The sequence below is a fragment of the Maylandia zebra genome, linkage group LG20 (genome assembly GCF_041146795.1).
Source record: "Maylandia zebra isolate NMK-2024a linkage group LG20, Mzebra_GT3a, whole genome shotgun sequence".
In the NCBI taxonomy this organism is placed as follows: domain Eukaryota; kingdom Metazoa; phylum Chordata; class Actinopteri; order Cichliformes; family Cichlidae; genus Maylandia; species Maylandia zebra.
Window position 1 is genome coordinate 18,746,818 of NC_135186.1, and position 26,449 is coordinate 18,773,266.

The 26,449-nt window shown below is 43.8% G+C and overlaps 1 protein-coding gene across 1 annotated transcript in view; it reads right to left on the reverse strand.

The window, feature by feature from the left end:
* LOC101473708 (voltage-gated potassium channel subunit beta-2) overlaps nt 1–26,449 on the reverse strand; it is a 247,644-nt gene that overhangs the window by 85,075 nt on the left and 136,120 nt on the right. Inside the window, exons 9-10 of the mRNA XM_012916125.2 lie at nt 24,634–24,720; nt 4,509–4,594 (exon numbers count right to left, since the gene is read on the reverse strand). Coding sequence (XP_012771579.1) covers nt 4,509–4,594; nt 24,634–24,720 — 173 coding nt within the window. The remainder of the gene's footprint in view (nt 1–4,508; nt 4,595–24,633; nt 24,721–26,449) is intronic.

Here is a 26,449-nt window from a genome sequence, read left to right on the forward strand (position 1 = left end):
ATGCATTTTGCCCTTGTATTTTATTTGCAGCAGAACTATGGGATATATGTGTACATCCCCATGCACAACTTAATTTTTCTTCCAACAATGCCCTGGGCCAAACAAGGGTTTGCTGGACCAGGATCTGCATCCACCATAGCCTGGTGTATACCCCCTCAGCACCTTAGAGAGACATACAGTGTATCATTAAGAGGGAAGGTGTTGGAGGGCCAGCGACACAGAACACCAGTCCCACTACCTGGGACCTGTGGAGCAACGGCAGAGCGAAGGAGGTTCGTGGCCAATTGCGACTGCTGCCGGTTGTTTGCCTATGCCAGGTGAAAAGCCAGTCCTCTGGCTCCATCCAGCCCTCCCGGAAACGCTAATGATAATCTTTTGCCGTGAGACCTAGGGCAAGGGCAAGCTGAGAGGCGCTGCCTGGGCTTCGTTGGACCTCAGTGGGAGCAACCTCAGTGCCCACTCCTCCTCCAATGGCATGGCTCTGCCATGACCTGAAAGACCTCCTGGTGGCAGTGTCAGCAGGGAACCAGCCCAAGCAATCAGACTCTCTAACACCTTTATCCAGGGTTCAGACTGATCCTGCCACTGTTACAACTGGCGGTAAAACACCACTGCCTGCTCCTGTTGCATGGCCGCCAGCTCACCCACCATATGGGCCAGGACCTCAGCTGGCTGGATCTGTCACAGGTCCATATTACTGGCGGCTTGGGTTGGGACCCACACAGTTTGTTTTATTTGCATTCCCTGCAAAAGCTTTCCAGATGTCCTCATCTGGGTTCACACCATGCACAGATCTCCTCTCCGGTCCCAGCAACATCCTCAAAAGGGGGGGACATGATTGTACGATCGATATCAAGTGTGTGAGTTAGCCTTCCAACACACCCAGAACCCACTGTTCCATCCATCCTCTGCAGCTGAGCCACAAACCACACCCAGCCACACAGAGATGAATTAATACTTTGAATTATAACTGATGATGCTTAGATTAGACTGAATTCCACCTTTATACCAATTGTATACTGTCCGGTATAAAGATAGTGTTAACACTATACTGTCAGTGTAAAGAATGAAAATAGATACGAAACATCTGCTTACATCTTGCTGAATTCAGCTGTGTAAATTCACAAAGAATAGAATAGAATAGAACAGAATAGAACAGAATAATCATGATCCTGGGTCTGTTGACCCAGCATTTTGTGCTTTCTATTATTGTGATGTATTTTGGTTCTGGTTTTCTTGCTCTTTGGTTTTTGGTTCTGTTCTTCTTCAGTTTAGTGTTTAGTCATTTCTGCATGTGTATTCCTCTGTGTAAAGTCAGTGTTTCTAAGTCTGTGTCTTTGCATGTGTGAGTTCCTGTTTTACTTTGAAGGTCCGTGGCTGATGTTAGTGTGTTTAGTTTTTGTTTCCCCTGTCCCGTCATGTCTAATTACTCCCAACTGTGCCCTCCTTCTATGTTTCATTCCCTTGGTATCCTTCTGTGTATTTAAGCCTTGCGTCTGCCTCTGTTAGTTGCTGGTTTGTCTGCGTTATATGGTGTTTAGCTCTGTGGACAAATTAATTAATTTGTTATTGGAGCATGAGGGGAAAGAATTTCGCTAAGCTGTGGCTAACCGGCTACAGCGATTGGTTTCTGGTCTCCCCTGGCTCACTTCACCTGCTCGCACCGAATTTCTTCTGATCAAGCTTCACCTTCACCCCCGGCTGCTACCACCCACCCAGCAACTAATGCTTCGCTGCCCGGCCCATCGGCCCAGCCTTTGAAAGGGAAACGGTGCTTACGCCGTCAACGCCCCTGACCACAGTCGGACCTCGGGATATCAGAGCGGCCGACTGTGGTGATTAAAGAGGACAATATTACTGGTTTGACCTTTGGGACTTTTTCTTCTGGGGTTGTTCGGGGTGTGTTGATGAGAGCTAATATGCGTAGCTTATCTACCTTCATAGTATGTGACCTCTCCCAGGTTGGTATTTTTAAGACTTCTGAGAAAACAAAGGGCTGTGTTTCTTCTGCTTCTTCTGAGCCTGGATTAACTCTCTCTGAGTCTGTTAACCCCGTATCAGCTATCCCAGAGTGTGCTAAAGCTGTGGCTTTCAACCCAGAGACAATTAACCCCAGCTCTGATGATACTAAGACTGTTTTGTTTTCCAAGCTGCCACCTCAAGAGACTGTTCAGTGTGCACCCGAATGTTTCATTTCTTGGACTACTGACACTCATTCAAAGACATTAAGTGGTAATGTTGCAGTAATTGAAATGTTCTCCAGGGCCTCCCCAGAGGCTGAGTTTCCTCCCTCAGTTGCCTGTGGACCCCTAGAGACTAAAAAGTCAGCATTGCCCGAGTCACCTGCCCAGCTGCCACTATCTCAGTCTCCAGTGTCCCGCTACCTGTAGCTCAGTCTCCAGTGTCCCCACTACCTGTAGCTCAGTCTCCAGTGTCCCCGCTACCTGTAGCTCAGTCTCCAGTGTCCCCGCTACCTGTAGCTCAGTCTTTGGTTCTGTCAGCCACTTAACAATCCATCATCTCTATTCAGGGAGATAATCTCATTCCCAACCAGGGTGTTTCTCGTAACTTAGCTGCTTTAGGTGCAGTTATTCACTCCAGGGTCTCCCCAGAGGCTAGGTCTCAGTCCCCAGCTGATTCTGGCCTCCTGGAGGTTAAGCAGTCCCCTAAGAACTGCACCATGTCAGCGCTGCCTGGGCTGAGCCAGGCCCCTGCGCAGCTCAAGTTACCTTTGTGTCAGCCAGAGGTCCCCGCACCTGCTGGTTCTGATCTGTCTTTGATAGGGGTCTCTGCGCCTGCTAGTTCTCATCCGTCCTCGCTAGAGGTCTCTGTGCCTGCTGGTCCTGTGTCTGTCTTTGCTGGAGGGTCCAGGGGCCCGTTCAGCAGTCTGTCTCAGCTGGAGGGTCCCAGGGGCCTCTACGGTTGCTACACCACCGTCTGATCCAGCTCGGCCTGTACCACCTCGCCTTCACCGGCCGCTTTCCTGGCCTCTAGCTGGACGTGATCGCCATCGAGGCCGGCCCCCTGAAGGAGCCTTCCGTGTGGCCGGCCTCCGGACGTGCTCTGTCGCCACATCTGCCTTCCGTGTGGCCGGCCTCCGGACGTGCTCTGTCGCCATCACTGCCGCGCGTTCGGAATAGAATAGAATAGCTCTTTATTGTCATTGTTACAAAAACAATGGAAAGCAGTTTGGCATCTGTGTGTGTGTGTTAAGTACACAATAGCATAAGTATTTACACAATAACACAAACAAATTTACATTTACACAAGAAAGATATGTACAAGTTATACATACACCTGTATATATACAGATACATCCATGCATACATACATATATAAATATATACATACATATATGCATGCGTACTTTATATTTCCACATACACGCTTGCATATATATACACACACATCAGTGATATTGCATATTGAGTGTGTGTGTGTGTGTGTGTGGGGGGGGGGGGGGGGGGTTGATATTGCACATTGTTGCAACTATATTAAATAGTGTTATAATAAATACAGTTTAATGCAACCAACATTCCTACCTCCTTAAAGTGTACATAGAAATACAGTTTATAAATAGGGTCCATGGGTGTTGGCAGTGCAGTTATCCTCCAATCAGGGTTGAGGTAGGGCATGTTTGAAAGCTTGTGGGTAAAAACTTCTATTAAGTCTGTTTGTCTTCGTCTTGATGGACCTGTAGCGTTTACCAGAGGGAAGGGGGGGAAAAGTGAGTGTCCAGGGTGCGAGGGGTCCTTGATGATGATGCTGGCTTTTTGTTGAAGTCTGCCAGTATAAATGTCTTTGAGGGGGGTTTAGTGAGTTGCCCGCCCTGCTGCCCTCACCACCCGCTGCAGTTTCCTCTTGTGCCTCCGCCATGCAGCAGTTCAACCAGAGAGTGCAGCAGTAAGTCAGGCTCTCGATGGTGGAGGGGTAGAAGTTTACTAGCAGTCTCTGGGGTAACAGCCTTTGTTGTGCTTTCCCTACCTGGTGGAAATGTTTGTGGACCAGGTAAGGTCAGCCGAGATGTGGACTCTGAGGAACTTAAAGCTTTCTACCCTTTCTACCTCCTCCCCACCAATGTAGAGGGTAGACCAATAAACCTCAGAGCTCTACTTAGGTTTGGAGGTCAAAAGCAGTTTTTGTATCACCATGCACTAATTTATTTCATTATATTAATACAGGTCCTGCTTTTTACTTTCATTCTTTGAATGCTTTTCTGAGCCTGTACGTTCACTTTTATTTGAGTCAATAGGTTCAATAAGTACTTTTACTTTTACCTGAGTATTTTTAACAAGTATCTGGTGTTCTATGTCAGTAAACAGTGTCTATACTTTTGCCACCTGCACTGATTTCATGATTTATTTCATGTATTTATGAAATGAACACTAAGAACTTGTTCTATTTAGTCCTAATTCAGACCAACACTAGCCACATGAAAACAACAATAAATCTACAGTATTCACATAATTCAGACTATGGATAGATTCACAGCTAAGTTTAAAACTTACCATGATCTCCATTGAGGTCCATCGTGATGTACCCCAGTACATGGACATGCCTTGGTTGATCACATAGGTCATTGCTCTTACTGTCTCTACCAAAACAAAAATATGTAAAGTTTCAACAACAAACTTTAAGATTGCTTTTTGAAGAAAACAGAGCAAACAAAGCTCAGGTAAGATGAAATAGTATTTATGCTTGTCCTTGTCTATATTTATTAAGGCCTAGGATTTAGTAAGCTGCTACATCAACCTACTGACATACCAGGCTAGATTGTTCACTTATCCAGCACTTATTCATATCAAATAGAAAATTATACTGGAGGCATTTTTCAGGATTCAGTATCTTGCGAAAGGACACTTTGACATGTAGACAAGTAGAGTACTGAGCCAACAACCATCCAATTCACTCTACCTCTGGAACCACAGCTGCCCAAGTATAAAATAGATCATTCTACTGGATAAACCCAGGTGGAGCAAAACAATTTTTCAAATTTCTCCTACCCACCTACGCCCCAAGGTATAAAGCAACATTCAATAAAATCACAAAGCTGTATCCTATCACAAGAACAATCAATCCATAGTCAGAAATGATGATGATAATAATAATAATAATAATAATAATAATAATAATATCTCCAAAAGTTGATTCTGTTCATCTGGACGTAGCGTTTCGTGGGAGAAACGTTTCGTCACTCATCCAAGTGACTTCTTCAGTCTCAGCTGACTGCAGGTTTCCCCAAATCTTATAAACAGTAAATTTGCATAATGACTGAAACGAGGCCACTGAAGGAACAATGGACTGGGAGATCAGTTCCTTAATCATAATTATGAAAATTCTCATGACCATTGATCAACAACCACTGACCAAAACCCACTGATCAAAGACCACTGATCAATGGCCATACCATCCACAGAGAGTTGGGGAATGGCTGCAATCACAGCATTGTAAGATGGCGAAAGATGTACCCTTAGGCCCCCTCCTCGATTCAGAGATGGTCTTTCCCTTTTCACGTAAATGAAAAGTTTCTGGCTTCGATCCTCAACTCGCTGGTGGGCAGCTCTGAACACCACATCCAGAACACCCTGGATTTTGTTGAGAAGGTGAGAGATGTCATTATGGAGGCAGATGAAACCATGGTCTCATACGACGTTACATCTCTCTTCACTTGCATCCCAGTCACAGAAGCGTTGGAGGATTACAGGATGACACCAACCTCAGCAACAGGACCACTCTCAGCATCGACCAAGTGTATTTGCTTTTGGAACTGTGTCTTCATTCCAAAACCAAAACCAGTAGAGTAGCATAATTGGGAGAAAACAGGCCAGATTTTGGCTTAAAATTTTATAGCTTGACCTTCCCATCACCATCCTGAGAAGAAGCTCAAAGGACAGTTAATTTCCTGATGAAGACCAACAGAACATCGTGGACTTGATAAGAATTTACAAGCAGCCAAAAGACAGTGCAACTGTTAACACTGAAACCAAACTGACGGGACCAGCAGCATGGAAGGAACCACGAGATGGAAACATGCACTGTAAATTACAGGCTGGGCAGTTGGACAGTGGGATAATGAGCTGTGGAAAGCACTGGACATTGATTGTCAGATTTGCCATGCTTGGAGTAATCTTGAAAGCGACGACTGAAAGGATCAACAGAGAAGAAGAAACCGCGTGATGAAACATGCACGGTGGACTGTGATATTTTGCCAGGCTGGAACTTAATCCAAAAGGAAAATACTGAAGAGAAACAGAGAGGAAACGGACTGTGTTTGCTGGAGAATTCAAGACAACAAAAGGACACTGAGAGAAGAGGACGGGGACCAGTGAGAGGTGAAGCCGGACGAGTTCGACTGTGAGAACACAGGGTATAATTGGACTGAAATTGAAGCCTGAACTCATGATGGTGTTTAGAGATGTCCACCAGAAAACTAAAGAGGTAAACAAAAAGAAGGTAAAATAAAGAGTGAAAACAACTGACAATTACATCAATGAATAGAAAACACACATACACAAAGTGTTACATGTGAAATTATTTCTGGAAAGAATCAGAAGTGAGATAGTTTTGAATTAAGAAATCAGTGAAAAGATGCATGAATTAAACCTGATTATAACATACAGAGGCAATGAAGAAAGCAGCTTACACTCACTGAACATTAACATACATAGGAAAAGCAATGAAGACCTGCTTACACTTATACACATAACATAAGTTGGTATTTCTGACCAGAGAGGGGGAAACGGGTAGTTTAAGTACTCATGATAATAATGAAAATGTCTTAGTTGTGTTTCTTCAGGGGCGAAACAGACCTGGATCAATTTTCCACGTGCAGCGGTCGGAAGAAAGTTATAGGTCAACATGACTGGATATGTCAAGGCAAGTTTCTGGTTGAATTGTTCACAGCGCCATGTCTCCATAAACCTGACAAGTGGGCCCTAACTTGTGTCTGAGGACCAGGAATGCTGTTAATAAGGTGGGAACTTAAAATTTGGGTTAGCAAATTTGGGAAAGAAAACTGACTGCTTAAGCGGCGAATTGTGCAGGAGTCTGAAACACTGCAAAAGCAACATATGCAAATTCACATACACAAGCAGAAAATGCATTAACCTTACAAGGACAAGCTCGTGGAGATTAATGCATAGACATTGATTAAACCTGGCTGAGAACACAAACATACGCAATGAAGAACAGCTTGCTATTTGTATGAGTGATAGAATGGTGTGAATGTTTAATAAAATACATTTGAGTTTGAAGTTGAGGAATAACTCAAAGAAGCTATATGACAAAGGGAGTGAGTTATGGAAAAAGAAAAAGTGATTAAAGTAGTTTTAAAAAAGTGACTTAGGAGTGCCCTGGTACTGAGTGATCAACACTAGTGATCACTGTAGAAAGAAATAAAATAATTTAATAAGTTGGTAATGTTTAAACATATGTTTCTTTTGTTACGGCAACTTCTTGAGATATGACTCAGTATGCAAATTAGCTGGAGTGAGTGGTGACGAAGGAGTTTCCTGTGTGTGTGACTGAGGCTTTCAGGAGAGGAAGCATAGCAGACAGAAGAGGAGTGCAGATTTGGATAGGAAATTTATAGTTTAGTGATTATATGTTGTTGTAAGGGGGTTATGTCTTATGTTGAATCTAAGTATGCTAAAGTGCATAAAGGGGGTGATTGTTGTGTGCAAATTGTGTGGTTTTAACAAGACTTTCGGTGTATTGAGGAGGTGAAATTATGTGGTGGCAATACTTGTGTGTTTAAGGTTTTTGAGGTTGTTGTGGTGATGGGTTGATTCTGTGAGTGAGGTTCGGGTTGTTGTTGTTTTTGTTTTTAATAGAGGGAGTTTTAGTAAACATGGACATGTCTAAGAGGGGCCTATTATTTTTGTAACAGTGCACTTAGAGAAAACCTGTCAGGTGATTTTGTTTGTGTTTTCATGAGCTAATAATCAGCTCTCTTTTTCTCATTTTTGTTCTAAGCAGGCCTGCAACAGTGAATAACAGCGCTGACAAATTCTCGGGAAGAGCAAATATAAGGTGGGCTTTCCAGATTACAACTGGCTGAGGAGAAAGCTACCTGTGGGGACCTGATGAGGTCGTAAGTCCCTGTCTAAAAGGATTGTAGCGAGTCAATCCAGTCCAAAAGCATAAGAAATATTTTCCTATGGAAAATAGAACACATAAATGAGCTCATTTTGCTGAGGGTGGAGAATCTGATCACTTGCGCGGGAGGCTCCACTATTAGCAAAAAATATGGTGTGAATGCATGTGAGTGAATGTGTGACTGGATGAAGGTGGGGATGAATAAATGTGGACAAACAATTTGCTTTTACCAGAGAAAATTTCTGTTTTATTGACTGGGGTTAGATTATGGGATTATAGTATATTGTTGGGAGAATGCCAAATGCTAAAGGGGAAATGTTTTTTGATGTAACTCATGTTACCATTAATTGAAGAAACACATGACTGATAAACTCTTCTGTTTTAAGTTTATTTTTATGACATAGATTGAATCATGAGTGGGGAAAACTGAGTATTTTTAGTTTTGTGTCGAAATAAAGGGGGAATTTAATAATTTAATTGTTTAATAATTTAGGATCATTTTAGGACTTTTTGGGGTTTTTGATCATTTGGATATGGTAAAACTGAAACTGTTATTTTTATGTTAAGGTTAAAGGATTAAAGTGAACTGAATCCTGTTTAGTAGATACAATGCCAGTGTTTTTAAAGCTGTATACAAATCTTAAAGGGAAATTGTGGGACACGTTGACAAAAAGATATGCTTTGGGGAAAATTAGTGAGGGTTGTAGGAGTAGAACAGGTTTGATTTCTTTTTTGATTTCTAGAAGTAGTGGTTATAATGTAGGCTTACATACAGATATTACATAGATTTATTTTTAGGATAAAGGGGAGAGCTTATAAGTAGAAATGATTTTTTATACATATTGCATTTTGTGCCTTTAAAGGAGTTGTGGCTCAATTCGTCTCTTGAGGGTCACGAGCCTTTGGCTAGCGCTATGATTAGCCAATCTACTGTGAGGATGATATGAGTTATTGAAGGATTGCACACGCTTACAGACACAGAGTCCAGAAACACACATGACAGTATTGATTCCAGGCAAAAGGCCTCAAATTCATTTAGCTGAACTTAAAGACGGACCAAAGAGGAAGGAAAGCATATATTTTGGTTACGTCTGATAAACTAGAATTAGAAGGTATTGTTACATTAAAATGAGCAAAATGAAATAAAAAGGCTATACCAAAAACAGGTTATAACATAGGAAATGTGAGGTTTTAAAATGAAGTTAGTGTTAATACACAGGAGTGGTTTCTAGGCAGCATTTAGCTATGATGAAATGCATGCAGGAGTAATTGCTTATATGCTTAAACTTAATTGATTAAAGTGGTTGTTTTCTTTTGGATCTTTTAGTAGAATAGGCGTTTATAATGATTTTCTTGTTAAAAAGGTGACTTTAGATTAGAATAGAGGAACTTGCAGCAGCGACAGTTTGTGTACAGGATGTGATGATCAGATAAGGGAAAATAGAGCGAGCAACCGGACGTTTAAGAGTTTTAAAGTGATGAGTAACGCTGAAGAATATATATAAATACAAGTCAATAAGTTAAGAACATAATTAGGATCATGCTTTTGATTAAAGAGTCCCAAATAGGATAAGTTAGGGAGGTGCAGGAAAAGGTGTTTTGTTTCCTTTGCAGAAGATCTCTGGACTCAATAAGCAAACAGAAGAAGACACTCTGCCTGCTGGTTGCAGTTAGAAAAATATATGGAGTTCTTAAAATGCAAAAATGAAGATAAAAGGGACAACTTCCCCTCCCAAAAGTCAAAACTTTTTCCCAAGTACAACCCTGACTTCCTGAAGTATGGGTTTGTGAAGAGAGGAAACGCGGCGTACCCATGAGCCCAATGTGTGGAGTGTAGACTAATGCTATCCAACAAAGCACTGAAGTCTTCAAAATTAAAATGGCATCTCAAAACCAAACATCCCACGCTCTCAAGAAAGCCAGTGGAATATTTCAAGAGAAAAGAAAATGCAACTAAATTCAGTTTCATTTATTTAGCGCCAAATCATAACAACAATCACCTCAAGGCACTTTATATTGTAAGGACTGCAGATACAGAAACGGTCTGTTGTGTCACTCACTCACTGCTTTAAAAGCTAGCTACCTCAAATCCAGACTTGTGGCACAGAGTAAAAAGTCTTTCATTATAGCAGAGGAGCTGATTTTGCCTGCTGCTGTACAAATGTGTCGTAAGATGATCGGAGAGGCTGCTACAAAGAACCTATTGACCATCCCACTCTCAGACGACACTGTGAGCCACCATATCATGGACATGACCTTACCGAACGCGATGGAGGCGAATAGAGCGTCAGGTTTACACGTAAAGTAAATGGAAAAGCGCGATGACCCGCGATTGCGGCTCCCGTGAAAATTCGGAAGCAGATTTGCGTCGCGAAAACGCCCGAAAAGCGCGTCAGTCTAGCGCGTTTGGAGCGTTTGACTCGCGAAAAAAACCAAGCGCGTGAGTTTTTGTGTTGCATTTTGTGCATACGCGCGTTACGCGTCTACCGCTGGAGTTGGGAAAATCTGAACTCCAGCGTCAAATCGCGCCGCGACAACCAATCAGGAGCCTGGTGACGTGGCTGTTACTTACTAGGTCAAAGGGGCAGATCCAGCCAAAGCCCGTGCCCATTCTTCAATGGAGGGAAGGCTAATCAACGCTGTAGCAAACAACCCGGAGCCGTACGACACCAGCTGCTTTCTGTACCGAGACAGGAATATAAAGGACGAGCTTGGAGGAAGATATGTAAAGAGATCGGGCAACCTGGTAAGTTCATTCATTTCTCTTTTGAAAGTTTTCGCTGACCCGGGGAAGCCGCACAAAAGCTGGCAAGCTACCGCTATTTTCCCACTGACGTACAAATACCGTTCTGCTTTTATGCATGTTGTCATATAGGAATATACAGAGGTGTGGACTCGAGTCACATGACTTGGACTCGAGTCAGACTCGAGTCATTAATTTTATGACTTTAGACTTGACTTGAAAAAATGTTCTAAGACTTGTGACTTGACTTGGACTTTTACACCAATGACCTGGGACTTGAATTGGACTTGAACCGGTTTACTTGAAAAGACTTGATATTTCACCCCAAATATAAAATTTAACATGCATATTATATAGAGATTGAAAATGTGACGTCATTCAGGGGTAAAACCGCAAAGGATTCTGGGAACTCGTGGCAAGAGGTACTAGCGCACGCAGGCTTTCAATTGAAATCAGTCACACAGCGATAAAAAGAAACACAAAAATGTCAAGAAGCTGTTGTATTATTAACTGCAATAGCCGGTCGCATGACAGCCACGGGAAGCCGACAGGTAAAGAGATCGGTTGTTATCGGATCACGTCGTTGAAGAGAAATTTTTCGAGCCATGTTTCCAAAGTAACAAACAGGTAACGGATGGCCTGGATTGCAGCCATTCAAAGATCAAATATAACGTCCCAGAACACTCCAGCTCACAGGTTAGTCTGCTCCAAGCATTTCCACAAAGGCAAGTCTTCTGTTGTAGTTAATACGTCATTTTCATAACATAATTGGTGATACAGGTTACAAGCACGTCTGACGCTGAACAGAAATTGTAGCGCTATGCTCCTTTGTTTATTGTGCATAAATAGTGAATTGTCCTGACACAATATTGCGTTTCGCTTCTGTTATTATGGTACATTGACAAAAACACATACTTTTATTCACAGGATAAAACAGTTTTTTTGTATCACCAATTGCCCAGTACGATTACAGCATACAATATTATTGTCACTGCTACATTTCTGTGATGCTACCAGAAATCATTTCCACTACTAATTAATTACCATTGAGCTCAAAGGTTATATTAATAAACTGTTAACGAATGTGTATTTATGAAGACAATTTGTGAGACTGGTAAACTTATGATAGGTACGATGGTCTTTCGTTCTACACGGTGCGTTTCAAGGTCCTGCACCCATCCGTCGGTAAACTGTACCTGGGCTTGTTGCAGTGACTGGAAGTTACTAAACTTCATGAGTATATGCACACACTCCAAGAAGCGTATAATTATAAATATGCATATAAATATGCTACGATGAGATAGCTGACTTCATCTAACTAGCATATTGTCATGGTTCTGGGTCCGTTGGACCCAGTATTTTGAGTTCATTATGTTTTGGTACTTTTGCATCATGGATTTTCCTTTATGTTTCTCTGGTACTTGGTGTTTCAGTTATCTTGGTGTTTTTCTATATTATGATTTATGATCTGATGCTGTTGTGATTATGATTATCATTTAGTAGCCTTTGGTCAGTGTCAAGTCTGTCTCTGTCTAGTCTGTGTCTTAGTAAAGTGTGTTTTGTTTCCTGTTTTACTTTGAAGGTTCTTGTTCCTGTCTGATGTTAGTATGTGCAGCTTTGTTCCCCCTGTCTCGTTAGCCCTGATCTCTCCCAGCTGTGTCTCCCTCCTGTTGCCGATTTCCCCGTTACTACCCTGTGTATATAAGCCCTGTGTTTTCCCATGCTCAGTGTCGCGTGGTACCATCAGTTTATGCCTGTGTGTTCTTGGTCTCAGTGGTCCGTCCTCACTTCATGTTTGTTTTCCTGCCAGCAATAAAGCTGAGGTTTTTTGAGTTACATTCCATTTTCCGAGTCCTGCATTTGGATCCTCATCTCTGCCTGCCCGCACACAGAGCCCTGACAGAACGACGCGACCAGTAATGGATCCAGCGGACTCACCGTGGAAGCGCAGCTCCCGTTTTGACGGGACTCGGCTAGCGCTTGGAGGGCCTCCGTGCTGCCGTTCCTCGCTGGCAGCCTACCCTTCGGCCCACTCGTCTGCTTCCTCCCCGCAGACGCCCAGGTCTCGCAGAAAACGCTCCAGCCGGTCCCGGGAGGATTACTACGAGCCTGCAAGCAATCAGCTCACGCCTGCACAAGCCTTTTACAAGATGTTAGGGATTATTATCGTGCCACCTGACTCACCCAGCATTTCCACATCACAGCAGGAGCAGCCACAGCAGAGTCCTCCCTCGTCACATTCCGCCAGCGCCGCTCCCTCTTCAACAGGGAGGCAGCGAACACGCAGCCAGCACTCACAGCTCCAGCAGGAGCCTGGGATTCAGCTCAAACAACCGCCTAGGGTGAGTGACAGAGTCTCCCTTCATTCGCTTTTTTTGTCAAGGGATAGACAGACTGTTTCCCCCAAAGCTGCGAACGCCAGCTACATGAACACTACAGCTCATGTTTCTCCGGTTCGGGAAAATAAAAGTTTTCGTTTTAAGAATGACTATTTTCCCATTGGTTCAGAAGACTGTGCGCCTGATGTTTTTTCAGATCCAGGAGTTAAGACTGTTCCGTCTGGATCTGTTTATTCTGGAGCTATGTTTATTCAGTCAGCTGCCCATCCGCTTTCAGCTCAGTCCCCTGCTCAGCAGCCATCTGTAGCTCAGTCTCCAGTGTCCCCTGCTCAGCAGCCGTCTGTAGCTCAGTCTCCAGTGTCCCCTGCTCGGCAGCCACCTGTAGCTCAGTCTCCAGTGTCCCCTGCTCGGCAGCCACCTGTAGCTCAGTCTCCAGTGTCACCTGCTCGGAAGCCGCCTGTAGCCCAGTCACCAACTCCACCGCCACCACTTTCGGCTCAAGCTCAGTTAGCCGCCCGGCCTCAAGCTCAGTTAGCCGCCCGGCCTCAAGCTCAGTTAGCCGCCCGGCCTCAAGCTCAGTTAGCCGCCCGGCCTCAAGCTCAGTTAGCCGCCCGGCCTCAAGCTCAGTCTCCAATTCCACCACCGTCGTCATCCCAACCATTGTTTCAGTCACCCTCAGTTCAGCCTCCTGTTCAGCAGCCGCTAGCCCTGCACCCTGTGTCACTTGCTACCCCGGTACAACAAGCTCAGTCAAATCAATCTAAAAGGAACTGTGTTTCATCAGTTTGTTCTAAGCAGAGCAACAAACCTCATGATAATGTAATCATTCCTAAAAAGCTGGCCAGTTCAGAGACTGTGACGCGCTCCAGGGCCTCCCCAGAGACTGAGTTTCAGCCCTCAGCCTACTCTGGACCCCTGGAGGCTAGGAACCCAGCTGAGGACTGCACCCGGCTGTCACTGCCTGAGCAGAGTCAATGCTCTGGGCGGCTGAAGTCTGCTATGTGTTTGCCAGAGGCCCGTGCGCCTGCTGGTCCTGTTCTGTCCCTGCCAGAGGCCCGTGCGCCTGCTGGTCCTGTTCTGTCCCTGCCAGAGGCCCGTGCGCCTGCTGGTTTTGTCCTGTGTGTTCCAGGGGCCCCTGTGCCCACTGGTCCTGAGACTGTTCTCGCTGGAGGGCCCGAGGAGCCCGTCCAGCCTCCTTCCTCGTCAGCTGGGGGGCCCGAGGAGCCCGTCCAGCCTCCTTCCTCGTCAGCTGGGGGGCCCGAGGAGCCCGTCCAGCCACCAGCTGCTCCACCAGCAGCCTCATCCACGCTTGCAGCAGCAGTTTCATCCATGCCGGCGCCTGCTGCAGCGCCTCCGTCTCCAGCTTCCACGCCGCCGCTAGCTGCAGCCTCCGTGTCTTCATCCACGCCAGCTGCAGCCTCCGTGTCTTCATCCACGCCAGCTGCAGCAGCCTCCGTGTCTTCATCCACGCCAGCTGCAGCAGCCTCCGTGTCTTCATCCACGCCAGCTGCAGCCTCCGTGTCTCCACCCATGCCGTCGCCTGGCTCGGCTTCGGCTTCAGCATCACCCACGCCTGGTCCGGCTCCGGCTTCAGCATCACCCACGCCTGGTCCGGCTCCGGCTTCAGCATCACCCACGCCGGCTCCGGCTTCATCTTCGCCTGGTCCGGCTCCGGCTTCATCTTCGCCTGGTCCGGCTCCGGCTTCAGCTTCATTTGCTTCGCCGGGTCCGGCTTCGGCCTCAGCTTCATTTGCTTCGCCGGGTCCGGCTTCGGCTTTATTTGCTTCGCCGGGTCCAGCCTCCGCATCCGCTTCAGCGTCGTCTGGTCCAGCTCCCGCGTCCTCATCCTCGTCTGGTCCAGCTCCCGCATCACCAGCTTCGTTTGGCCCAGCCTCTGCCTCATCTGATCCAACCTCCGCTTCACCTGGGGCTGCAGGGGCCACGCAGCCTTCGGGTCCCCTCCTACCGCCTCCACATTGTCGGTCATCTGCCAGGCCGCTTGTTGGGCATCATCCGGACTTCTGTTTCCGCCACTGCCTTCCGCGTGGCCGGCCTCCAGGCTTGCATTCCCGCCGCCGTTGCCGTCCGCACGGTCGGCCCCCAGAACTGCTTCCTCGCCGCCGTTGCCGTCCGCACGGTCGGCCCCCAGAACTGCTTCCTCGCCGCCGTTGCCGTCCGCACGGTCGGCCCCCAGAACTGCTTCCTCGCCGCCGTTGCCGTCCGCACGGTCGGCCCCCAGAACTGCTTCCTCGCCGCCGTTGCCGTCCGCACGGTCGGCCTCCAGAAGAGTTTGCCCGCCGTCGCCGTGTGCACGGTCTGCCTCCAGAACTGTTCGCACGTCGCCACCGTTGCCGTGTGCACGGTCGGCCCCCTGGACTTTTTGTAGACTCTTGGTGAGCTCTGGTTTCGTTTTGTTTTTGATATGCTTTCCTGCGTTTTTTGGACTCTGGTGCTCCTTGTTTTTTTGCTTGGGCTCTGTCCCTCCATCCTGGACCCCCTCCGCCCGCCCTGGCCTGGTGCTTTGTTGTGCTTTTTTTTTGTTTGGGGCTGTTGGGAGTCAGCCCTTAGAGGGGGGGTACTGTCACGGTTCTGGGTCCGTTGGACCCAGTATTTTGAGTTCATTATGTTTTGGTACTTTTGCATCATGGATTTTCCTTTATGTTTCTCTGGTACTTGGTGTTTCAGTTATCTTGGTGTTTTTCTATATTATGATTTATGATCTGATGCTGTTGTGATTATGATTATCATTTAGTAGCCTTTGGTCAGTGTCAAGTCTGTCTCTGTCTAGTCTGTGTCTTAGTAAAGTGTGTTTTGTTTCCTGTTTTACTTTGAAGGTTCTTGTTCCTGTCTGATGTTAGTATGTGCAGCTTTGTTCCCCCTGTCTCGTTAGCCCTGATCTCTCCCAGCTGTGTCTCCCTCCTGTTGCCGATTTCCCCGTCACTACCCTGTGTATATAAGCCCTGTGTTTTCCCATGCTCAGTGTCGCGTGGTACCATCAGTTTATGCCTGTGTGTTCTTGGTCTCAGTGTTCCGTCCTCACTTCATGTTTGTTTTCCTGCCAGCAATAAAGCTGAGGTTTTTTGAGTTACATTCCATTTTCCGAGTCCTGCATTTGGATCCTCATCTCTGCCTGCCCGCACACAGAGCCCTGACACAAATGTTGTCCAGGCTACGTTGGTGATGCAGTTTTTTTTTAATGTGTATGATATTTTTGTCATGCGCTTTTAAAGCCAGTCCTACAACCGCATCCAAGAATAACATGCAGCTTATCTCAGAACTGTCGGTGAAAATTATTCTTGGAGCTAGGTTTAATTGAGCTGCATTTTAAAGAGGTGCAATTTCACAATTTGTGTATATTTTCTAAGTTCACTATTTTGTCATGTGTTGAGAAAAACACAGATTTAAAAATTACATGGTCTAATATTTACATTTAGCATATAACTGCAACATGCTTTTTTTCGTTTTTTTTTTTTTTTTTTTTTTTTTAAGATTCGAAAGGACTTGAAATTCAAAATTTCAGACTTGTGACTTTACTCGGACTTTTACACCAGTGACTGGAGACTCGACTCTGACTTGCCTGACATTACTTGAGACTTGACTTGAGACTTGAGGATAAAGACTTGAGACTTACTTGAGACTTGCAAAACAATGACTTGGTCCCACCTCTGGGAATATATTTTGTTTATTAATAAACAGCACACAGTGGTCCCGCTGTTCATCCGTCACTGCTTCGCTTTTTCGCTGATTTTCTTTTTCTTTTCTTTTTTTGCACCGTACAGCATTGCATTCTGCAGCCTGATTGACAAATCTCCTCCGTGTCGTGTCTCCTGCGCTTGCCAAATTTATCATGTTTGGTTTTGATAACTATCACGTCCAATAGAAAAAAACAGCACAAAAATACCCATAACTATGAGCCTCATTCGGAAATAGACACCTGCACGGCGAGGGAAAAAGGCGCACGAAAGTGGCAGGCAGATGAAGACAAACCGCGGCATAAAAATACTTTTACGTTTTGCAATCTACAGAGGTTCGCACTTTGAGAATCAATTGTGAGAACTGTGACCAATGTTCATGTGTGTGGGGAAAACGGTGTATAAAGTGCGTGACCAGGGGCTAGTTATTCTGAGAACCCCTGCTGCAATAAATGAGGGACCACTGTATACACTTTCTCTATGATTATTGTATTCAACCTGTTAACATTTAATACTGTATTGATAGAGCCAACTGATTCTGCAGCAGAGCAGTTGCTTCTCCTGGCTCCCTGAGCTCCTGCTGCTGCACCACAGGTATGTACAGCAAGCACTGATACCTTTTTAGTCGGTGGGATTCCCTTGTGATCACCTTTACTAAATATCTACAACCAATCTGATTATATCCTGTTTTTGTTTTTCAATGTTGAAATTAAAATCTAGTAGCAGCCTTCTCATTTCTTTGTGTTTTGTGCTGTTTTACAGGCCCACAGAGGGGGACGGGTCCCAGGACGGTCCATCGGCGGTGGAGCTGGCCATCCTGGAGTCCCTGAAGAGGCCACACCAGTCTCCAATGGAGCATTTCCTCCTCAGCCTTGTTCCTGCTTTCGAGAGCAGCTGGGTCCTTTTTATTCCTGTCTCTCTGTAAATACTTATATTTTATATATTTATGTTTAATGTTTTTCTGTTTGAGAATTCTAATATTATTTCAAATAAATTTTTATAATGACTAATGTCTCAGTTCTACTACACAGCAAATGTTGGCACACGACTTGACACATGTAGAATTTATTTCATATTATACTAATGACAAAATATACTAATACAGTGGGATGCAAAAGTTTGGGCAACCTTGTTAATAGACATTATTTTCCTGTATAAATCGTTGGTTGTTACAATAAAAAATGTCAGTTAAATATATCATACAGGAGACACACAGTGATATTTGAGAAGTGAAAAGAAGTTTACTGGATTTACAAAAAGTGTGCAATAATTGTTTAAACAAAATCAAGCAGGTGCATAAATTTGCGCACGACAAAAAAGAAATGAAATAAATATTTAGTGTATATCAATGTGTGTCTCCTATATGATATATGGGGTTCCTTTGTCTGGACGTGCTTCCCATCCAGAGCTGCACAGCACACAGGGAAGTTCCAGCGCTCCTGGAATCCCTCTGTGATGGACCGCCAGTCTCCAGGTGATGGCACAGCCATGAAGTCGTCCACTAGACAGTCCCAGATGGCCGTCGCTACCTGGGGAGTGATCTGGGTCACCGTGGACACACCGACTCTGTAACTGAATGCTTGGTCCTGAAGGAGTCCCCGGTGACAAGGAACCTGGACAAAATTGTTCAAAATTAGTATTATGTGTACTGCAGTTACAAAATACATTATTCAAATTCCAAAATACTTTTGTGATGTCAGATTTAAATCACAAAACTTAAAACTTACATAAAACATTTTGTAATTATAAGGATAATTACAAAATGTTTATTAGATAATATCTAAAACAGTTGTGTTTTGTTTTAACTTTAACATATCATAATTTGATTGGTAGCAACTTTTACAACTACAGTGTGCCAATCACTCATAATTCCTAAACATGTCAATCAGGTAGGAATGAAGTAAGACATTAATAGAAATAAAGAGTTGTATGTTGACATGTAGCCCTTTCCTTGCTTAAATCATTAATATTTTTGAAAAATTAATCTGTGATAAGACATAGCTTATCAAGATAGAACCATGTAACTAAAGATGAACCAAACTGTTCAGTTTTATCTAACTCTGTTTTAATAAAGGCTGGTGACCCCTGTTATAGAGTCTGACAGCTGCAGGGATTATATACAAATATTCAACTATCCCAGAATTAAACCAGGTCTAAATAAAAAGGAGTGAGTATTACTACAAAGGTTAACTCAGTGGTCCTAATGCTACAGTTTGATATCAGCAAACACCGAGTGCATACATTGATAGGACACCACAGCCATGCTATCATTGCAAACACTGATAACAGCATAAATCGAATTAAATCAGCACTTGATGAGACCTTCTGAGTCGTCTCCGTACCACAGTTCGCTATCAGTAAACACCGACGGCATTCATTGATAGCATAGCACATCCATGTTAGCAGTCTATAAACGATAGTTTAGCATATTAGCACAGGTATCAATAAAGGACTACCGTATTAAACACTTTTACTGACCTCAGGCAGACGGACAGGCGCTCTGCAGGTGGGATTGAGCGCCTGTAGTTGGTGTCTAGGCGGGCGATGCTTGGACCAACGCGGGACAGCAGGTCCTCAAACTGGGCGAGGGAAAGTAAATAGAGAAGGGAGACTCTCTCTTCAAACGCTAGCTCGACAGCTGCCATCTAGCAAACATACCGGTCTGGCACAACTTCCTCTCACATCCCTCCCACATTTCCGGTTCACACGCGTCAAAATATGCAATTTTGAGGCGCGATTGGATTTTTCTTGGACACGCATAGAGGTGCGAATGTGCACGCGTCAAATTAGGGGCGTTTGGGGCGTTTTGTTCGCATCCATCGCGTTCGGTGTGAACACACCGTTAGACATACAGCATTAGCTTCTGGAAAGAATAAAAAGTAGTCAATTTTTCAATTTTTTTCTCAATTTTTCCGAATGGTGCATTGCTGTTGGGAGTTTCTTCCTTATCGCTGGGAGAGCTGTTTTTTTGAGAGCTACCAACACGAGCTACGGCTCAGGAATGTTTCCGCTGCATTGACAACTACTTCTCTAACAATGACCTGGACTGGCAGAACTGTGGTGGGCTGTCAGTAATGGTGCAGCTTCAATGACTGGCAGGCATCATGGCATCACAAGGCAGATTGGATTCGGGAGACAGACACTATCTCTACTTTTAAGATTAGGCTTAAAACTTTCCTTTTTGCTAAAGCATATAGTTAGGGCTGGACCAGGTGGCCCTGAATCCTCCCTTAGTTATTCTGTGATAGACGTAGGCTGCTGGGGATTCCCATGATGCATTGACTTTTTCCTTTCCAGTCACCTTTCTCACTCACTATGTATTAATAGACCTCTCTGCATTGAATCATATCTGTTATTAATCTATGTCTGCATGTTTTTATCCTGTTTTCCTTCTCTCACCCCAACCGGTCGCAGCAGATGGCCGCCCCTCCCTGAGCCTGGTTCTGCCGGAGGTTTCTTCCTGTTAAAAGGGAGTGTTTCCTTCCCACTGTCACCAAAGTGCTTGCTCATAGGGGGTCATATGATTGTTGGGTTTGTCTCTGTATCTACTGTACAATATGAAGCGTCTTGAGGCGACCTTTGTTGTGATTTGGCACTATATAAATAAAATTGAATTGAATTGAATAGATTCTTGATATTGCACCAGAAGCTAAATGGACCCACTGTTTTCTCCACCGTGAAAGTAGGGCTGGGTATCGTCACTGATTTCTAGAATGGATTCAATTCCGATTCATATGGTCCCAAATTGATTTGATCCACGATTCGATTCAATTCTATTTGAATCAGGGAAATTTTGCCTCAGACAGTCAGAAGTATTATAATTCTAATCACGCATCAGTACATTTCCATATTTTTATATCTATAAAAAGAAAGCTAACACTTGCAAGACTTTATCAAAGGTGTAAGCATCACAGCAGATGCCTTTGTGTCAAAGTAACTGAGGATAAAACACAGAAAAACATGAAGGAAATTTTCCTGGCCTGGGATTTTATAGCAGATAACCTTAAAAATATTCTGCAGTAGATCAAAAACGAAATAAAAACCATTAGTCAACATATGAACATTACCTGATGCTGCTGAAGTGCTGCAGATCAAAGTCACAGAGGTTTTATTAGAGACACAGCTAAGCGTTTTGCAATTTTGCATAATTTTAAAAAGTTTGAATTTGTTCAGTAGCCTATTGAACAGCAGAAATGAGGCTTTCTTTTGGAAGTAAGTGAAAGGAAAAAAACAGCGGCCGACAGCGCTGTAAACAACTTGTGCGTAATAAGAAAGCGAATAATACAGAAAAAAGAGATTTTAGACGGGAAACTGTTCTTGAAGTACAGAGAGAGAGAGAGAGAGAGAGAGAGAGCTCTGCAAGAAGTGTGGTTTTTATCGTGGTGAAAGCAACACAGCAAAAGTAAAAGGGAATTGATGATGATATTTATGTGAAGCGTAGTTTGGATCTTCTTTTGCTGCTGGTTCAGTCAATATTGTTTGGAGAGAGATAAAACCTGCAGCTTCAGAATCTAGTGCCAAAAGGATGTAAACACATAGCGCGGACCCGCCGAAACATCAGAATCAGTGAGCTGTTGGCTTTCAGCCCCGACCCTGTCCGTGCCGTCGGGACAGAAAGGCGACATCTCACTGATTCTGATCCGTCGGCAGGTCCGCGTTTTGTGTTAACGTCTTTGTGCAGAATCCGTGTCTGCTCTCATTTACTGTTTTAGCTGTTTGGTGGTTGTTAAAATTTTGTGAGGTTTAACCTGAGATTCTGGCGTTTCGGGCAAAATAAATTTATATTAAAAAAACGATTCAGGATTTTAATGAATCGATATCATGTTATCCAAGCTAGAATTGATTTTAATCGATAAATCGATAATCAAAACCCACCCCTCGTAAAAGCCTTGCAGCAAAAAAGAAGATGTCACCAGAGTTGCATGAGGTGACGGATGCATTTTCTGTGGATCCCACTGAAAATTATGGAATTCCAGCTTCAGGAAGTTCCCACTGACAGCACTTTAAAGTTCCATTGGGGCGAACTAAACCTGGGCTCCTTCTGGATTGCTGTCTTAAAGAAGTACCTATGTCTGACACTGAGAGCTCATAAAACTTGTTTTTCCATTCACAACTACATATCTGTGTGAATCAAAATTTTTCATTGTGGCCACAACCAAGATCAAAGCCCGGAGCAGACTCAGAGTAACACTAGAAGGTACTCTGAGCTTCACCCAGACTAGATCTGATCGTTAGTGATGTGCGGATCGATCCTGAAATATTGATTCCTCTGATACCAATCATTTATGTTCTAGAATTGATTCTCACATTAAAATATCGATATTTTAGTAATTTAGGGTAAATTTGTAGTTTATCATTAACAGGAACACAGTGGAAAGAAACTATAACATTCAGATTGTCTACATTCAAAGGAACTACTCCTTCTTCCGCCTTTCATAGTCATGTGCGAAATACGGCTGTATAAAAGTCTCGCAGCCCCTTAGCGTGCACACTCACAACAATGGCTGAGCGTAATTGGAGTCATGTGCGGACGTATTTTACCTCCACAAACAGCTGAGACGTAGTTTGCAATACATGTGGCAAAAAAGTGAGGTGTTGTGGCCCTACTTGCCAACCTTGAGACCTCAGAATTAGAGAGACGTTCAAAATACATTTTACAGTGTTTATTTATCGGGTAAAATATGTTAAATGTCACCGTTATTATTGGCCGACCTGGAAACAGCGCGGGTGTCCAAATTCAGAGGCTGCTTCCACCTGATGACCCGGCCTTCGCGGTCTAAAGAAAGCCGGGTAGTACGTCACAAGCTCCCTCGGTGGAGTGAAACTCTGCCGTCTGCTCCTTGCTATCTAAAATATAACAGGGCGCTGACGTAAACTCTCGACCATCTCACACTTTTACGTTTAATTAGTTTTCTGTTTGACGTTTATTCAGCTGTGTGAAAACCTCGGAGGAACCATCCTAAATGTATTAAATGTAATTTAATAAAGTTTAATTTAATTGAATCTAATCTAATAACGCAGCCAAACCGATTTACTCACGAACAAATAAAACACTGAAAAGGCCAAACAATAACATTTTGAAGTTATCAAAGTCAATGGTCAATAGTCAATGGTAACTTTATTGTCCCTGATGGGAAATTGATTCGCAGTATGTCAAAACAAACAACAAACATACAACCAACACATCACGTACACTCATTAAAAAAATACTATAATATAATATAAGCCTGATAAAACAACCTAGATATTCCATCGAAAAAAGTGCAATGTGCAATGGCAACAACACTTACAATTTAGTGTTTAGTGACTTATATATCATGTTTAACCCGAGTAATGAAAGACCACGGGGGTTTGAAAACGATGTGTCGATCGCCTCAGATATTTGAAGTTTACACAGCTACATTCTCACTTGAAAATATGTTAAAAGTTTTTTTGCGACCCAGAAAGAGAAATAAGAGTAATATTAAAACTAAGTAGCTGCCGCCATTGGTGGAAACTGGAATTGGCTGGGCCGCGCTATGAATTCTGCAACATGGTTTTTCAACTTTGTTGTCCAGGTGGAAAATCAGGAGAAATTTGGGAGAATGGTGGCTCCGGGAGATTTTCGGGGGGGGACACTGAAATTCGGGATTCTCCTGGAAAAATCAGCAGGGTTGGCATGTATGGTTGTGGCAACATCACTAACCTTGTCAAACACCTCACAGTAAATCATATCACAGAATATGACGAGCGTATGTTGAGGCGAACTGAAGAGGAGGACAGGGACAGGTGCTGCTAGGGCGAGACAGACGTCTCTCACGGAGTTCTTTAGTGCTGCAGGCAGGCAAGGTGTTCAAAATGCGCACAACTTCCGTTTTTTTATTTCTATATGATGAACTCTGCATTATTAAGTGATAAGAACAAGTAATCTGATGTCCTGTAATCATTATGATGCTATAATTTGAGATACAATAAATAAAATTAGTTTTTGTACAAAGTATCGGTATCGGATCAGTATTGTCGATACCACCCTGAATATTACTTGGTATCGGAAAGGAAATCAGTGGTATCGCACATCACTACTTATCGTGTCTCAGAGGCAGGCTCAAATGTTTCTTTAGGAGGTGAATATTAAAGAGCAGTTACAGCTTGTCAAAAAATGGACTGTTGTGAATGTTTATTGTTGTTCATTTGTCTCAAATATAAAGAGTAACTTCTGGTTCTGCCAATGAAAAAAAGGTGTACTGCTGAAGCATCTTTTAGATTCACTCACAGATTATAAGGCTATAATTCATTTGCACTTTATTTACATTTTATAACAGTTTATTTATTCATTTACTTAGAAAATTATTTTGAATGTATTTATTTTATCAACACATTATTTATCCAATTTCTATTTTTGCCTTGTCTCTTTTAATGTATACTTCATTGATCCCCGTGGGTGAAGCACTGGCAGCCACTGGGCGCCCGGGGAGCAGTGTGTAGGGACGGTACCTTGCTCAAGGTAGCCAGTCAGTGGATTTGAACCCTTGACCTTCTGATCATGGGGCCACCACTCTACCTACCGAGCTATCCTTGACCCTATAAAACTGGAGATGCTGGGGATTGAACCCAGGACCTCATACATGCAAAGCATGCGCTCTATATCTGACCTTTGTAAGTGAATATCAAAAGAATGGTATAAAATGCTATATGGGCAAGCAGACAAACAATGATGACGTTTATTTAAATAAGGGCTATAACACTAGCCCTGTAGTGGGTAGGAGGATTAGTATCCACATACCTTCAATAGGTGTATTGGGATCTGGTCGATTCGCAAAAACGATGTCTACATACTCCAGCTGAAGCCTGTCAAGTGATGCTTTCAGACCTGTTTTATAAAGAGAAGTTTGTGTATATAAATGGTAAATGGCCTGTATTAGTATATTGCTTTACTTAGTCCCTATGAACCCCAAAGCGCTTTACACTACATCCAGTCATCCACCCATTCACACACTGGTGATGGCAAGCTACATTGTAGCCACAGCTGCCTTGGGGTGCACTGACAGAGGCGAGGCTGTCGGGCCCTCTGACCACCACCAGTAGGCAAAGGGTGAAGTGTCTTGCCCAAGGACACAATGACCGAGACTGTCGGAGCCAGGGCTCGAACCGGCAACCTTCCGATTACAAGACGAACTGCCAACTCTTGAGCCACGATCAATAGCCTGGTTGCAATGACATTTTTTAACTGTATGTTTAAGCTTGTAACAGACATTCATGCAATATAATGAAGTAAATGCAGAATAAACACAATGAATGTATGCTTAAATTCAAAGAGAATTTGAATAGTTTTCTTCAGGCTTTTAACACAGGTTCTCTCCTGTGAAATACAAAACCTATATACTGTACTAATAGGTAAGTATACACTCATATATAATATACAGGGTAGGCCATTTATATGGAAACACCGTAATAACATGGGAATGGTTGGTGATATTAAAGTCCTGTTTGTGGCACATTAGTATATGTGAGGGGGAAAACTTCTTAAGATGGGTGGTGACCATGGTGGCCATTTAGAAGTCGGCCATCTTGGACATAACTTTTGTTTTTTTCAATAGGAAGAGGGCCATGTGACACATCAAACTTATTGGTAATGTCACCAGAAAAACAATGGTGTGCTTGGTTTCAACATAACTTTATTCTTCCATGAGATATTTACAAGTTTCTCTTTGTTCACAGCCATTGACATGTCGAAGAGGATAAAATGTGAGGAGCGGATGGAAATTGTGTTGATATCTGGTGAACGCAGTAACTGGGTCATTGCAGCAGATTTCAATGCAAGCAGTGTTGGGTAAGTTATACATTTTTTTAAAGATGGAGACTCTACAGTATGCAGCAGTAGCATGTCTTCCACAATGTAGCCTGCAAACTTTTTCAAGCTCACCTTCACCATCTTCCATGCTACAGTTAGCAAACTGCTTGCTAAGTTCCGTGAAACTGGTTCAGTGTTGGATTTGCCAAAATATGGACGCAAGAAAACTGTCACTAATGAAGAAACATCAGTGGCTGTCCTAGCGAGAGCCCACAGTGTAGCACTCGCCGCATGTCACTGGAGAGTGGCAATAGTCGAACATCCCTTCGGCGGATATTAGCTACTCACAAATGGCACACTTACAAACTCCAGCTACTGCAGCATCTCAACGAGGATGACCCAGATCGGCGCACAGAATTTGCAGAATGGGCAAAACAAAAATTGGAACAGGACCCTCAGTTCACACAGAATATTTTGTTGAGTGATGAGGCAAACGTTTATGTGAATGGTGAAGTTAACAAACAAAACCACCGCTATTGGTCTGACACTAACCCACATTGGATGGATCCCTCCAAGACTGTTGGAACAACAAAAGTGATGGTTTGGTGTGGTATATGGGGTACAATGATAGTGGGTCCATTCTTCATCAATGGAAACGTCAAGGCCATTGAAATTGCTACATGATGATGTGTTTCCCTCTTTATGCACTGAAGCTGGCACGCAGGCCCGGCCCTAACCAATCTGGCGCCCTAGGCAAGATTTTAGGTGGTGCCCCCCTACATCGGCAGTGTAGTGTATGTACTCACAA